Source organism: Anomaloglossus baeobatrachus, chromosome 6, assembly GCF_048569485.1.
Source record: "Anomaloglossus baeobatrachus isolate aAnoBae1 chromosome 6, aAnoBae1.hap1, whole genome shotgun sequence".
Taxonomy (NCBI): Eukaryota; Metazoa; Chordata; class Amphibia; order Anura; family Aromobatidae; genus Anomaloglossus; species Anomaloglossus baeobatrachus.
The window spans coordinates 306,496,788-306,512,623 of NC_134358.1; the positions used below are offsets into that span (position 1 = coordinate 306,496,788).

At 48.6% G+C, this 15,836-nt stretch overlaps 1 protein-coding gene across 1 annotated transcript in view; it reads left to right on the top strand.

Moving 5' to 3' along the window:
• Positions 1-7: 7 nt before the first annotated feature.
• Positions 8-15,836, top strand: part of PDCD6 (programmed cell death 6) — a 32,142-nt gene continuing 16,313 nt past the window's right edge. The window contains exons 1-2 of the mRNA XM_075314915.1: positions 8-164; positions 8,985-9,046. Of these exons, the coding sequence (XP_075171030.1) occupies positions 103-164; positions 8,985-9,046 (124 nt within the window). The 5' untranslated portion in view covers positions 8-102. The remainder of the gene's footprint in view (positions 165-8,984; positions 9,047-15,836) is intronic.

The window sequence follows — 15,836 nt, forward strand, 5'->3', positions numbered from 1 at the left end:
GCCTGTTAGGGGCCGGGGCACAGGAGTGGTGGTGACACCTTCCGGGTCGGGCTGCCTGTACTCTGCGCAGTAGGAGCCAGTGCCTGACACGGAGCAGCCGCCATGGCGTACCAGTACCAGTACCGCGGCCAGGACCAGTCCTTCCTCATGAACGTCTTCCGTAGGTGAGTGGCACTGCCCGGGAGCCGGGCATGGGGGAGTCTCGTGTGGCAGATTGGCCGGATTGCAGCGGGAGGCCCTAACTATGATATACATGTGGGCATTATCGGGTCCACTGCTGGCAACTGCCTTGTGTGGCACCGCTGTGCCCGCTGTACCACGGAAGAATTGTGAGCGATCATCAGCACAGGCTGGAAGTGTGCCCTCCATTCTTCACATCGGTGCCATGGGGTGACTGGGTGATCGGGGAACGAACATCAGCACAGGCTGGAAGTGTGCCCTCCATTCTTGACATCGGTGCCATGGGGTGATCGGGGAACGATCATCAGCCCAGGCTGGAAGTGTGCCCTCCATTCTTCACATCTGTGCCATGCGGTGACTGGGTGATCGGGGGACGATCATCAGGACAGGCTGCAACCACCTTCTCTTCAGCACATTCAGGCTCAGTTCACACCAGGGTATAAAGATCGTCTGATTTTTCATCTCCAATGTCGTCCTTATGGCACCTGTTTTTCTACATCAGTAGTTTCTAAAAATGTACAATCCTATCCCTAAGGCCGCTTCCTACCTAAGAATTGCAGAGTCCGTAAAGTCGGGTCATCGGTGCCGGATTCCTTTTTTTTCCTCCCCCCACACCAATAGACTTAACTTGGGCGAGTTGCATCCAAGATACGGAAGAAGCAAATCGCATCATTCACCATTTTTTTTTTTTCTTCTTGCGGCCCTTGTGGGGGGAAACCACTCGTGAACAGCCCATTGGATGACATTGGTGTGATTGCTGTCACTCTGTGTGAATCCAGCCTTATGGTGAAGAGAGTGTCAGCTAGAGGGCTCGATATCACTGCTCTACATCGGTCTCCTAGGGGCGAAGAACTATTTCTTTTTCATCACATAATATTTAAAGGGATCCTGTAAGCAAAAAAAAAAGTTGCATTTATTTGCAGCTGTAGTGGTAATACCGTATGTCTGTTGATAAATACTGTTAAACATAGTCTAATTGGAAGTGTGGCAGGGAGAAAATGACATTGTATTCTCCTTACAGCCGCTCGCCAGACATTGGGCCGGGCTGTGAAGAGTCTGCGCCCACTGCACATTGCGGGGGAATCCTTCACCGCCTGTGAGTGACAGCCGACTCTGTGCACACACTCCGCAGAGCGCGCACACACTGCACACACACACTCCGCAGAGCGCGCACACACTGCACACACACACTCCGCAGAGCGCGCACACACTGCACACACACACTCCGCAGAGCGCGCACACACTGCACACACACACTCCGCAGAGCGCGCACACACTGCACACACACACTCCGCACAGCGCGCACACACTGCACACACACACTCCGCACAGCGCGCACACACTGCACACACACACTCCGCACAGCGCGCACACACTGCACACACACACTCCGCAGAGCGCGCACACACTGCACACACACACTCCGCAGAGCGCGCACACACTGCACACACACACTCCGCAGAGCGCGCACACACTGCACACACACACTCCGCAGAGCGCGCACACACTGCACACACACACTCCGCAGAGCGCGCACACACTGCACACACACACTCCGCAGAGCGCGCACACACTGCACACACACACTCCGCAGAGCGCGCACACACTGCACACACACACTCCGCAGGGCGCGCACACACTGCACACACACACTCCGCAGGGCGCGCACACACTGCACACACACACTCCGCAGGGCGCGCACACACTGCACACACACACTCCGCTGAGCGCGCACACACTGCACACACACTCCGCAGGGCGCGCACACACTGCACACACACACTCCGCTGAGCGCGCACACACTGCACACACACACTCCGCAGAGCGCGCACACACTGCACACACACACTCCGCAGGGCGCGCACACACTGCACACACACACTCCGCAGGGCGCGCACACACTGCACACACACACTCCGCTGAGCGCGCACACACTGCACACACACACACACTCCGCAGAGCGCGCACACACTGCACACACACACACACTCCGCAGAGCGCGCACACACTGCACACACACACTCCGCAGAGCGCGCACACACTGCACACACACACTCCGCAGAGCGCGCACACACTGCACACACACACTCCGCAGAGCGCGCACACACTGCACACACACACTCCGCAGAGCGCGCACACACTGCACACACACACTCCGCAGAGCGCGCACACACTGCACACACACACTCCGCAGAGCGCGCACACACTGCACACACACACTCCGCAGAGCGCGCACACACTGCACACACACACTCCGCTGAGCGCGCACACACTGCACACACACACTCCGCTGAGCGCGCACACACTGCACACACACACTCCGCTGAGCGCGCACATGCACACCTCGGGGCCGGCTATTAGCCAATGAGCAGGGCAAGCCATTACAGTGGGCTCACAGTATAGGAACTCTTATTCCATAACTATTTATAGAAATAAAGTTATGGAATAAGAGGAGGAAAAAAATAAAAATTGCCTGGCCCTTAGGGGTTGTTCCATCTGTAAATGAGGGGCTTTCTATGCACCATCGGCATTGCCCAAAGCTCGGTGCACCGCTATGCCCCATTCTCTGCATGAAGCCTCCCCCGCTTGTGATTGACAGTGCACTCTTCCCAGAGTATTCTGGTGTATGTGTGTAGTGAGCGGGATCAGTGGGGAGAACACTCCCAGGCACTGTGTGCAGTCAGGCACTGTCAGTGTAGGACGTGAGCGGTCAGTCAGAAGTGGGGGCACACCAATGTTAGTTCAGACTTGGTATTACACTGTCAGTGTACCCACAAGATGCCACCATCATATACAGTAGGGTCTGTAATGCCTCTGGTCATTTTGACAAGGGTAGTAGTATGTGTCATGTGATTTGTGCTGGTAGCTCCATCAGAGGTGGCAGGACAGGGACCCCCAACACTCAGTGTCTGCCATATCTTAAGGTGGTGTCACACATAGCGACGCAGCAGCGATCACGACCAGCGATCTGACCTTATCAGGATCGCTGCTGCGTCGTTATATGGTCGCTGGTGAAAGGTCAAACAGGCAGATCTCACCAGCAACCAGTGACCAGCCCCCAGCCAGCAGCGACGCGTGAAAGCGTAACTAAGGTAAATATCGGGTAACCAAGGAAAGCACTTCTCTTGGTTACCCGATATTTACCTTAGTTACTAGCGTCCGCCGCTCTCTTGCTGCCAGTGCCGGCTCCCTGTTCCCTGCACTCCTAGCCAGAGTACACATCGGGTTAATTACCCGATGTGTACTCCAGCTACGTGTGCAGGGAGCAGGGAGCCGGCACTGGCAGCGTGAGAGCGGCGGACGCTAGTAACTAAGGTAAATATCGGGTAACCAAGGAAAGGTCTTCTTGGTTACCCGATGTTTACCGTGGTTACAGCTTACCGCAGGCTGCCAGACGCCGGCTCCCTGCTCGCTTCAGTTCGTCGCTGTCACACACAGCGATGTGTGCTTCACAGCGGGAGAGCAACGTCCAAAAAATGAAGGACATTCAGCAACGACCGGCGACCTCACAGCAGGGGCCAGGTCGTTGCTGGATGTCACACACAGCGACGGGACGTCGCTGCTATGTCACAGAAAATGGTGACTTAGCAGCGACGTCGTTGTCGTCGTCGCTGTGTGTGACACCACCTTTACCCGTCAGATGTGTACACATGGCACCTCGGATTACCTGTACCATCTTATACTAGCTTGGCTTTGTTAGATCAGTGTCGCGTTACAGGAACAAGACACTGTGGCTGTTACACTCCAGTGTTGTGATTATACACAACCTCCTGGATTTTCTCTGCCGTTACTTCATTATTTCTGACTATCCCCATACACTGAGTCATCTGGTCTCGGTCAGGCACTTGTGATTCATCAAGCAGCGGAGCTCCTCCGTACAAAGAACACTGTGAGGAAATCTGACGGGCCGGGAATGTCACTTTTTCCAGGTGTGTGCACTATTTGTCATGGGCTCGTGCTGTCAGGGGTGCAGCCCTGTGTATGGCGCCCGCTGTACAACACTAACCACTTGTCTCAGAATAAGACCTGGAGAGAACACTGTGGATTTTGTCTTGTGGGGAGTCCACCAGACGCTCTATGGTTAGGTTTCTAAATCTGCTCCTCTGCTGCGCTGTGCCCTGATGTGTGAACCTCGTGCTGTGCTATTAGGCCCTGTGCACACGGTGAGGAGCTGGGGAGATTTTACCTCAGTGTTTGTAAGGCCATGTGCACACACCGGGTATTTGGTGAGTTTTTACCTCAGTATTTGTAGCCAGGAGTGGGTGATAAATACAGAAGTGGTGCTCGTGTCTCCATTCTACTTTTCTGAGTGTACCACACCTGGTTTTGGCTACAAATACTCAACGTGGCCTAAGTGTGTAAGATTTATACAGCACATAGGTGGAGGCATCAATCATCGCCCTTGATAAGGGCTCATTGGAGCCTATTCCTGGAAGACGACCATATCTCACGCTGACTGTATGGCGTCATGGACACGTGGTGGGATGGATAGGAGACCTGCTGCATCACACCTTGGGGTTTCTCTTCTTTCTTCTCCAGCCTCATGTCACTGAAGTGAGCAGTTTATATGCTGCTGTGATAATATATGTAGTGATCGGGTGTGTTTGATGTAGGGTTGTTACTGAGGCCGGCACATATCCCAGCATGTCTTCTCTGTACACAGTAGGTTACATATTCAGGAGCCGTACAGCACTGTATACATGAGCCCCGATTGTCAGTCATGTGATAACCAGAGGCCACAAGTGTATGAATCACCCAATGCCGACAGCACACATGAGGTGGCCTTGAAAGGAGGCTTGTCAGCCCTGCAACGCTGTTCTTCCTCATTCCTGACATTTTCTTTCATATTGACATCCCAGAGACACCGTGCCACCCCTGGTATGTGCCTCGCTGTGACTGACCTCTCATTTCCAGCATATACTTCTTTGTAAATTCCACTGTATAGAGTGAGTTTTTGACTGTCTACAACAATCCCCACTAATTGCACCTTAATTCTGGGGGTCAAAGCAGCTGCTGATTTAAGAAAATCAGAACAGCATCTATATAGCTTAGAAGGTCCCCCTGCATTCCCGAGAGAGGGGAAATCCATTCCTAAGTGAATATTATAGTGGAATGAGCTGTAAAGTGTAACCCCCTAAGGTAAAGGTCAAGTCATACCTTCACATGTGAGAGATGGACAGTACCAGTGCAACGGGAGATGTTGTACTCTTCATGGCACTGTGAGGACGGGCTTTGCCATCTGTAGAATATTGGGGGGGGGGTCCCAGCAGTGTGAAATACATGTAAAAACAACAGGAGTTTGAACGCTTTTTATCTTGTACTAGTATGTTTCCTGACACTTCTGAAACACTAAAAAAGAATCTTTAGAGAAGAACCCTACTGAGATCGCTACATTACTAGATAGCCCTACAGATACTGACTGGACTTTGCATTTTCCTTTTACTGCCTACCTGGTGATCATCTTCATACTGGACTCTGCACTTTCCCTGCCTACCTGGTGATCACCTTCATACTGGACCCTGCACTTTCCCTGCCTACCTGGTCATCACCTTCATACTGGACCCTGCACTTTCCCTGCCTACCTGGTCATCACCTTCATACTGGACCCTGCACTTTCCCTGCCTACCTGGTGATCACCTTCATAATGGACTCTGCACTTTCCTTTCCCTGCCTACCTGGTGATCACCTTCATACTGGACTCTGCACTTTCCCTGCTTACCTGGTGATCACCTTCATACTGGACCCTGCACTTTCCCTGCCTACCTGGTGATCACCTTCATACTGGACCCTGCACTTTCCCTGCCTACCTGGTGATCACCTTCATACTGGACTCTGCACATTCCTTTCCCTGCCTACCTGGTGATCACCTTAATACTGGACCCTGCACTTTCCTTTCCCTGCCTACCTGGTGATCACCTTCATACTGGACCCTGCACTTTCCCTGCCTACCTGGTGATCACCTTCATACTGGACCCTGCACTTTCCTTTCCCTACCTACCTGGTGATCACCTTCATACTGGACCCTGCACTTTCCCTGCCTACCTGGTGATCACCTTCATACTGGACCCTGCAGTTTCCCTGCTTACCTGGTGATCACCTTCATACTGGACCCTGCACTTTCCTTTCCCTGCCTACCTGGTGATCACCTTCATACTGGTCTGTGCACTGTGCAACAATAATGGACCCATGGAAGCCTAATTAATTAGGTGAACGGCCGTCGTCCTTTGCCTGGGAGCCAGCTCACGGCGCGTCTCCAGCCTTTTACCCTGCACCGATCAATAAACTGAATTTCCTGCACAGCGGACGGAGTGCGGTCCCTCATTTCTCTCTTCTCAGCTGTACGTGGACTCTCCTCTTGGACGAGCACCCCCGCTCAGGACACGGTAATTCACAGCCCTCCTTGAGCACACGTGTGCTACTGCTAAGTGGCGTGCAGTGGTGCAGGACCCTCTCTACCTATCTGGACAATTCTTACATTCATTAATGCCCGTCTTTAATAGGAGAAATGGTTTAAGGGGGTTGTCCACTACTTTTAGTTTACAACCTTAGGGCGGCGTCACACGCTACGATATATCGGGCGATATGTCGTCGGTCACGGATTCCGTGACGCACATCCGGCATCATTAGAGATATCGTAGCATGTGACACCTCCGAACGACTGTGAACGAGCAAAAATACTCACCTTATCGTTGCTCATTCATTTTCATAAAGTCGTAAAGTCCTAAAGGCAACAAATTGCCTGTGACGCACAAACAACGGGGCGCGTGCGATCGCACGATATATCGTCCCATGTAACGCCGGCCTTATCCTCAGGATAGGTCAATATTAGATTAGTGGAGGTCCAACACTCCCACTGATTAGCAGTCTTTGGTGAACACCACAGCTTCACTGTCAGGTAATGGAGATCAGCGCCTGTTGAAGAGAATAGAAGATGAGCTGCAGTCCCCAACATCAGAGCGGTGATGTGCCCTTCTGGACATGGATTACATCCGGCCTGACCTCAATATAGCTGTATAGACAGTCCCTTGAAAGAACTAATGGACAGAGAAGAATTCCCGGAGATGTGTGTAATATGTCTGCACCCTGCTCCACCAAATTGTTATACTGGCGTCATGTCCGTACACGATTGTCTGTAAGGAGTTTTACTCCAGTTCTGAGCTCTTATGTTCAAGCAAATTCTCATTCCTGATCTTTCTGGAGGAAAAGAATTAGCAACTGAAAGTGCTTTGTAGGTGACGTATGGATGGAAAAATAAACCCAATGGATACATGGCAGCATTCTCCACTGTATGTCAAAATGGAATTAGCAAGTAGCTGCCAGATTCTGGAAGAGTAAACTGCTAGACCACGTGCACATGTCGAGTATTTGGTGAGTTTTTACCTCAGTATTTGTAAGACAAAACAATGAGTGGTACAATCGGAGGAAAAGTAGAATAGAGACACGGGCACCACTTCTGTATTTATCACCCACTCCTGGATTTGGCTACAATACTGAGGTAAAAAACTCACTAAATACTCCTTGTGTGCACGTGGCCTTGCTGTATACCTCCTCGTTAGCAAATAGATGCTACATTAAAGGTGAAGATAATTGTTCCTTAGGGCTTATTTTATGCACATGACTGTATTTTCAGTCCCAAGTGTGACCCGACAGAACATCTGATTCCACTGAGACCAATGTTATTTCATGAGGCCGTGCCCAAGACCAAGTTTATTTTATTTTTGTTTCCTTGGACTGTCAGTCTGAAAAAAAGATTGCAGCATGCGTGAGTTGCATTTGATTATTGGATCACACTCGGCCATGCAAATTAATGGGTCCTACTGCAGTCCAACTGACATCAAACTGATATGAACTGACAGAATGGAAAAGATAGAAAACTATATTAGTGTGTGTGTGTGTGTGTGTGTGTGTGTGTATGTATATGTGTCTATGTATGTTTGTATGTGGGTATGTATGTATGTATGTGTATATATAGATAGATATATAGATATATATTATATGTTCTCCACATCTAATATGCTCACACTGATCAGAGTGTGATTAGCATAGTGACGAGATGAGAGGTAATTCACTCGACTGCGCTTAGCCTAAGGCAGACTGGTTGTCAGCATTTCAGAGACCTCACATGACAGAAATGGAAATGCCATATTGATAATAGTCTGATGTCAACACTGTTCGCAGATCCATCTGTTATCAGCGGATATAATCAATTCTGTGGCATCAAGTGCTAGGATTTTTGGCTTCGGGAAAACACCAAAATCTGATATCAACCTGAATTATGGGTATATCATCATAGCCAAAAGCTGGTCCCCTTTGAGCTCTTGTATGGCTGATCGGTACAGGGTCTCCTAAGTCTGATAAAAGAATCCTCGGCCTGAGAACTATCCATTCCAGGGGAATACGTCATAGATATTACGTAATGGGATTCAGAGAGAAGATGCAAACTGAATCTGGGGTTGGTAGAGGTGAACATGGCACAGGTCCAGGTGAACCAGAAGCAGTGGTATGACTGGAATGCCTCTAATCCTTAGGTGTTGGATGGGAAAAGATGGGTGGTGTGTGTTACCCTGGGCAGGTGTCTCGCTGGCCCATCAAAGCCGTGAGTGTGGTGTGGATGAATGGCTAGGCAATGTGCTGCGCTTCACTGTGTCAGTGATTTGTGGGTGGACGAGTGCGCTTAAGTCGCGGAGTCGTCTATGCAGTCACATGTGCAGCGGGTTGGCAATGGTCTTGCTTTGTTTTTTTGTCCTGACGTCTGTACTTGTATATCCTGAGTAATATCCTGCCTTCTTTCCTTTCATCTACAGGGTGGACACAGACAACAGTGGCATAATATCGGACAATGAACTGCAGCAAGCGTTATCCAATGGTGAGGAAACCTTGTGTGTGATCCTCACTAATCGCCAACAGCTATAGACATTATATAAAGTTATGTTTTAAGAATTATTAGAAAATTCCATTATTTCCTACAGTATCTTTTTAATTTAAGAAAAAAAAAATGAATGTAGGAAAAATACCCAGGACACAACACGTGTCATTATGCAGTATGAGGCGAGCTGCTCATTTTCTGCCTTCTCAGCCATGTTTGGACTTACAGCCAAGCAACCTGGGTTTAGTGACCTAGCCCCTGCCCAGGTTTACACAATGGAGCCCTGTGTCTGGAAGGAAAACATAGCTGTGCTAGCGTCCAAGTCAGATGGGAGGTTCATGTTTCCTATTACACAGACGTTTAGTTATAGAGGGATATCTTCATAGTTCAGACTAACCGGCACATCTGACGGTGTACCCTGAGTATGACCTGATGAAGAGCCCTTTCACTGTAGACTACTTCATAAGGATCTGATTTATATATAGACACCCTCTTGGCACCATACTTACTGTTCATATGTACAGCCATGTAACCCCTCAGTGTAGGAAGAGTATGTGAAGTGCCAACGATAGGGTCTTGTGTAGTATCCTTAATCCTGATAGTGCTGTATCCCAATGTTACTGCCACCCCTCCTCAAGGATAACACAACCATGTTATTTATGAATATTTTGCCCTTTTTTTCCAACATTATTAGTGCAGAAAATGTACAACTGATTCATTCATCAGTATGAAAATAATATGCCAGTCATTGGGCTAATGAATATTTTTGTCTTTTAATATATACATTTTAGCCTCAGATTTACACTTAATGTGCTTTTCTTTTCTTTTTTTCTTTAAAGTTTTTTTGTGAATTTTTTTTTTTTTTTCTCTTTGTAACAATTTGTGACTAAGAACACTCTGACTTAAAGGGGTGGTCCGAAGTCCACATACATTTCATTTTAAATCCCTATCTATTTAGTGCCATAATTTTAAAGTATTTTCTAATATACTTGCATTAAAAATTCCCAAACGTTCCCTAACTACACCATCTGACTGCTATTCTATTTTTTTTTCTATTTCCTGTGTGATGATGCTTTTTGTTTAAGAGTCCCAGTGCATGCTGGGATACTCAAATGAAGCATCATCAGAGCAGAAGGCAGAGGCTGCAGTCACTGCCACAGGTCCTGTCCCCTCCCTGAAACGAAACATCAGTGACGCTTGTTTCAGGGGCTTTGCTCGTCCGTGCTGTGTCCCTCCCTGCACGCTGTGCACTGTACGATCTGCACAGTGACAGCGTCTGCTCTCTTGTCAACATAGATCAGTAATAATAAAAAGGCAACAAAACGGTATTCATACCCAGCATGCAGAAGACTAATGACTTCACTAGCAGGAGTGGCGCTAGTCTCCTGCACACTGGATATTGTGAACCCGCTGTGTTGCCAGCTGATTACTGATCTGAGCCTACAGCAGAGCAGACGCTGTCACTGTGCAGATCGCACAGCTGTCAGGGAGGGACATGCCAGGGACTAGCACAGCCTCTGAAACAAGGTTTACTGTTCAGGAGGGGACAGAGGCTGTGGCAGTGACCATAGCCGCTGCCCAGTGCTCTGATGATGCTTCATTTGAGCATCCCAGAATGCACAGGAATTCTCAAATGAAGCATCATCACACAGGAAATGGGGGAAAAATAGAATAACATTTAGATAGTGCAGTTAGTGAACAGTAGGGAATTTTTAACAGGAGTATGTTAGAAAATAGTTTACATTATGGCACTAAATATATAAGGATTTAGAATGAAATTTAGTTTAATATTTCACCCTCACAATGTTGGTGTAGTATATGTACAGTGCAAATCTGTAGTAGCCTTAAATTAATTGTCTGGTCCTCTGAAAAGTATGCACTTATTCTTTGTGACTCCAAACTTCTGAATCCTTAGTGTGCATTCTGCATGCTGTCGGGATTCTACAGTGTTGCTGGTGAAAGCGGGTGGTCACATGACCGCAAGTATATGGTTTCCATACTTCAAGCCATATTCCGACTAGATGTGCTCAGCCTTGCTAAGCTCACTTCAGGTGAGCGAGGCCAAGCACATCTAATCAGAATGTGGCCGGTAGTATGCAAATCATAAACTTAGGGGTACTTTGCACACAGAGATAAATCTGCGGCAGATCTGTGGTTGCAGTGAATTTGTGGACAATCAGTGCCAGGTTTCTGGCTGTGTACAAATGGAACAATATGTCCATGATTTCACTGCAACCACAGATCTGCCAAAGATTTATCTCTGTGTGCAAAGTAGCCCTTAGTCACGTGATCACCCGCTCTGCCAGCAACAGTGGAGAATCCTGACCGCGTACTGTGTGCACACTGTAAGTTTTCAGAAGTCTGCAGTCACATAATTGCAGAATTTTATCAGAACAGTGGACAACTCCTTCAAAATACAGTAAACTAGTTACAAGTGCTTTACGAGCAGCAAGTAAAATGGTAAGTAATCAAAATAACTGAAAAAGCACTAGAAAATGAATTAAAACTAGAGGGATCATCATGATTACAGTAACTGATAGAGGAGAGAAAAAAATCCAAAATGTGGTGGAAAAGAAAAGATGGGTCTCTTCTCATGGCATGGTCTGTCACCTCTAAATTGCAGTCGAAACTACTTAGTTATATTGGGGACTTGGCCACTGTCAAATCATGCTTGCAATATAGATTTTGGTGTTTTAACAGCTAAAAGGGTTGTTGTTTTTTTTCTTCTTCACATGCAAATTAGGGCAGTTTGTTGTAGCTTTGGTATTACCAAGGGCTCAGTGCACCTTTCGTGCCTCCTCAGTTGGCATTCTGAATGTTTCTTTTTATCTTGATTGACAGCGCTCACTTGTCCTTAATAAGCGCTCCCTGAACTCAATATGTGGCACACAGACATTGAAGGAGTGACCGTGCTTACGCAGGCTTAGGCCTCCTTCCGGTACCAGTGTCATCTCTGTTTTCAATCCGTGTCCCATAAATCCATGTTTTCCGGTATGGCTAAAGAAATAAAGATATTACAAACTTTCTATACTTTTTGACGGCACATGGACCCATAGGCTTGTATTGTCATCTGAGCTGCCGGAAAAGAAAGACCGGTTTCCAAGTGGTTTACACAGACACACGGTCCATGTGAAAGCACGGACATGTGAGCAGCATCATAGGTTATTATGAATACAAGTGGTATATGTGAATAGTATGGAAAACTATAAAGACGGATGTGTGAAGTAGGCCTTAGTGCAGGGGCACACCCTGTATGTGTTGCGGGCGGAGGAGGGGACGTCACGCTCTCCCACTGCTCGGGTGCAGCTGCTGCGGCCTGCTGCTGCTGCTCGGTGGCTCAAGCGATGGGCCGGATCCCGGGGACTCGAGCGGCGCTCCTCGCCCGTGAGTGAAAGGGGATTGGGATTTGGGATAGTTTATTGTCCGTGACGCCACCCACGGTTGTGGTGATTTGTTGACACCACCGCTGCTCTGTATGGGGATCCCGGGGGTGATGGTATGGAGCAGCTAGATATTAGTCCTCCCCTCCGTGGGTAGGGGGGTTGGTTGTCCTGGGGCCCATTGATGTGGTGGGTGATGCAGGGCTTGGTGGGGTGCAGGGACGCGGGGGCAGCTGTGGTACTTGCGGCACTGTGGTACTCACTCAGCCTGAGACGATGACCCAGTTCTCGGTAAAACACACGGCTGGAAAGACGGTTCCCACGGACGGCTGCACTTGCTTTCCCCAGTAGTTGACGGTGACGGTCCCTTTTTCCTGCACCTAAGATGATGATGGTTGCGATGGGTTCCCACCGGTAACCCGCTCCCCGGCTTGGATATGGGCCGGAGGAGCCCTACTTTGCCCGCAGGCGCTGGCCCTGAGAAACTGGTGCCCTCGCGGTGGCGGTGTCTCTCTGTAATGGTTGGACTGTTGCCTTCAATCGGGACTTGCTTGTTGGGAGACCCAGAGGTCCCCTTCACTAACGGATTTGGCAAATTCACGGCGACTCCTAGCCTTGCCGGGATCCGAAAGGCCCCTGCCACTGGTGCTGACTGCTCTTCGTATACTGCTCCAGACCGCCGGGTCACCACCCGTCCACGGTCCTTCCAGCAACCTCCAAGCAGTCACCCCTGCAGACAGTCACCGCCGTCTGCTGACCTTGCTGTCTCTCAGTCCGGGGCACACACCCGGACCAGCTTCAGGCTTTACAAACTGTCACTTTCCACTTCCTCCTCCTAAACTACTCTGTTCAAACTCCAAACTCTATCTTGACTCTTCACTCTCCTAAACTGATCTGCCTGGTTTTCCCGCCTCCAGAGCTGTGAACTCCTCGGTGGGCGGAGCCAACCGCCTGGCCCACCCCCTGGTGTGAACACCAGCTCCTGGAGGAAGGCAACAAGGATTTTTGGTTAGCCTTGGTGTTCCTAACTGGAGTGTAGGGTGTGGTGGTGTTATGACCTGTGACCCCTGGCTTGCCCAGGGCGTCACATATGGGTCGTGTGCCTTCTCATTCCCGGGTCCTGTCTGCAGCACTGTGTGTACTAGTGTAGTGAGCCGTAGACACACAGGACCAGGCATGGGAGCACACCTACAACCACGCTCCGTGTATGCTCGCACAGTCACTGTTTCCCACTGACACTGAACGCCCTGGACACCTTCAGTGTTAGTGTGCTGCAGATTCAGATCAGGTAGCATTTGGAAAGGGGAAGTTCTCAGATTTCTCAATGACTAAAGTGCTGACATTTTGTTCTGCACATATGATTTTTGTTGAGAGCGAAGTCCCCTATATAATTATATAAATAGAATTTGTGTTTTGGGTGACAGACTTGCTTTAAAGATGATCTGTCATGTCATTTGTCTATACTAAACTGCCCCAAATGTCTTATCAGTGATCACCAACATGGCGTTCTCAAGAAAAACTTCCCAGTATTCAAAAAACACTTTTTATCATTAGGCAATTGCATGGGTGGCGCTTGTTCCAGGCACGGTCTTTTTCATAGTAGTCCCGCCCTATGTAGTCCGATTGATGGCCAGGACTGGCCCAACGTCATTGCAATTGCTTTTACGCTGACTCAGTTCCTGGTGAGAATGTTGCGCGTGCTCACAATATAAAACCTCACATAGCTACTGACTAAGCAGCTCCAGAGCATGCACAGATGGCGATGGAGCTGGGACCGGAGCATGCACAGAAGGCGATGGAGCTGGGACCATACACCTAGTTTCAGTGTGCATGGCCAGGGATTGTCAGTGCGGGATTTACTTGGCGATTGCTGTGACGTCAGGGCAGTCCAGGCCATCAGACTGCATAGAGCGTGATTTAAATGCTCGAAAGTGAAACCCACGACTGGAAGACAAGGTCTGCTACACAATTGCCTTACGATAAAGTGTTTTTTGAATACTGGGACGTTTTGCTAGAGAGCGTCATGTTGATGATGCACATTGCATCACTAATAAGGCAGCTAAAGCTACTTGGTATTACCAACACTGGCGAGAGTGAAATAAGTTACAATGTTGCTTTATTTTTTTTAAAACAGTAATGCATTGAAGGCTGTAAACCGCTATGTAATAGTAAACTAATATACTAGAAAAGAGCAAAAGAAAGTATAATAGAATAAAATAATATATTGATAGATATGCAAAGAATTGCAAAAAATATCTGAATAAATTGTGATGTTTAACAAATAGCTGCATTGGCAATATTAGAGAATATATCTTTAAGTGTAATGTGGGATTACCGCCCTGAATACTGCCTCTATTCATACAAATAAATGGCTGGTTAGTGATTCTATACTGGAGCCACAAGTGGTAGGGAAACATCTGTGAACACAGCAGTCTGGGTACAGACCACACTACGCTGTAGGTGATGGAAGCCGGACGGCGGGCTCTGATCACGGTGTTCTTGTTTGTCCCTGACTTTCCATAAGACACGGTTTACAGTGAAGCCGAGCAGCAATCATCTCCCTTCCTCCGAGTCTTCTGCACAAGAGGTTCTTAGTGTCTGACCTCCAAGACTGGCTGTGGGGTTGTCCTGTATAATCAGTACAAATCAGCAGATCTACATACACTATCTCCGACCTACCAAATGTTAACTATGAGTGTAAGCCTGATGAAATGATCCGCAGTACATACACATCAAGGTCATGGCATGCTTAATCATCTGGCCACTAACTTTCTGGTTATACCATCGCGTGGTATTTCCTCCTAGCATAGACTGGTCGTGTTTGTCACCACAGGGATCTCTGACACGCAGTGAACCTTCTGACAGCTGATCCGTACAGCAAGGGCACCATAACATACCTGTGGTAATTGACCTAGACACAGGCTTTTAGTAAAGGTAACCTGTCAGGTGTAATATGCACTCAGAACCATGAGCAGTTCTGGGTGCATATTGCTAATCCCTGCCTATCTGTCCCTGTATACACTAGCATAGATAAAGAGATCTTTAGAAAAAGTGTTTCTAAAGATCTTATATCATATGCTAATGAGTGCGGGGACTAGTCCCCTGGGTGTTTTATCCTAGACTAGTCTGTCCTCTAATCATGTTGGTACACCCACACGGGGCGTACTAACATGAAATTCAATGCAGTGTCACCAGCGGTGATGCACGTACCTGTGTTCAGTGTGATCGCGCTTCTGAAGGCCGGGCACTTCCGGTCATGCGCAGTATGAAGCCGAGTGTACGCGTCCCAGCTTCAGACAGATCTACTGCGCATGACCAGAAGTGCCCAGCATTTAGCTCTGCGGACACAGGTACTTGCATCACCGCTGGTAACACTGCATTGACTAACATGTTGGCACGCCCCTGTGGGC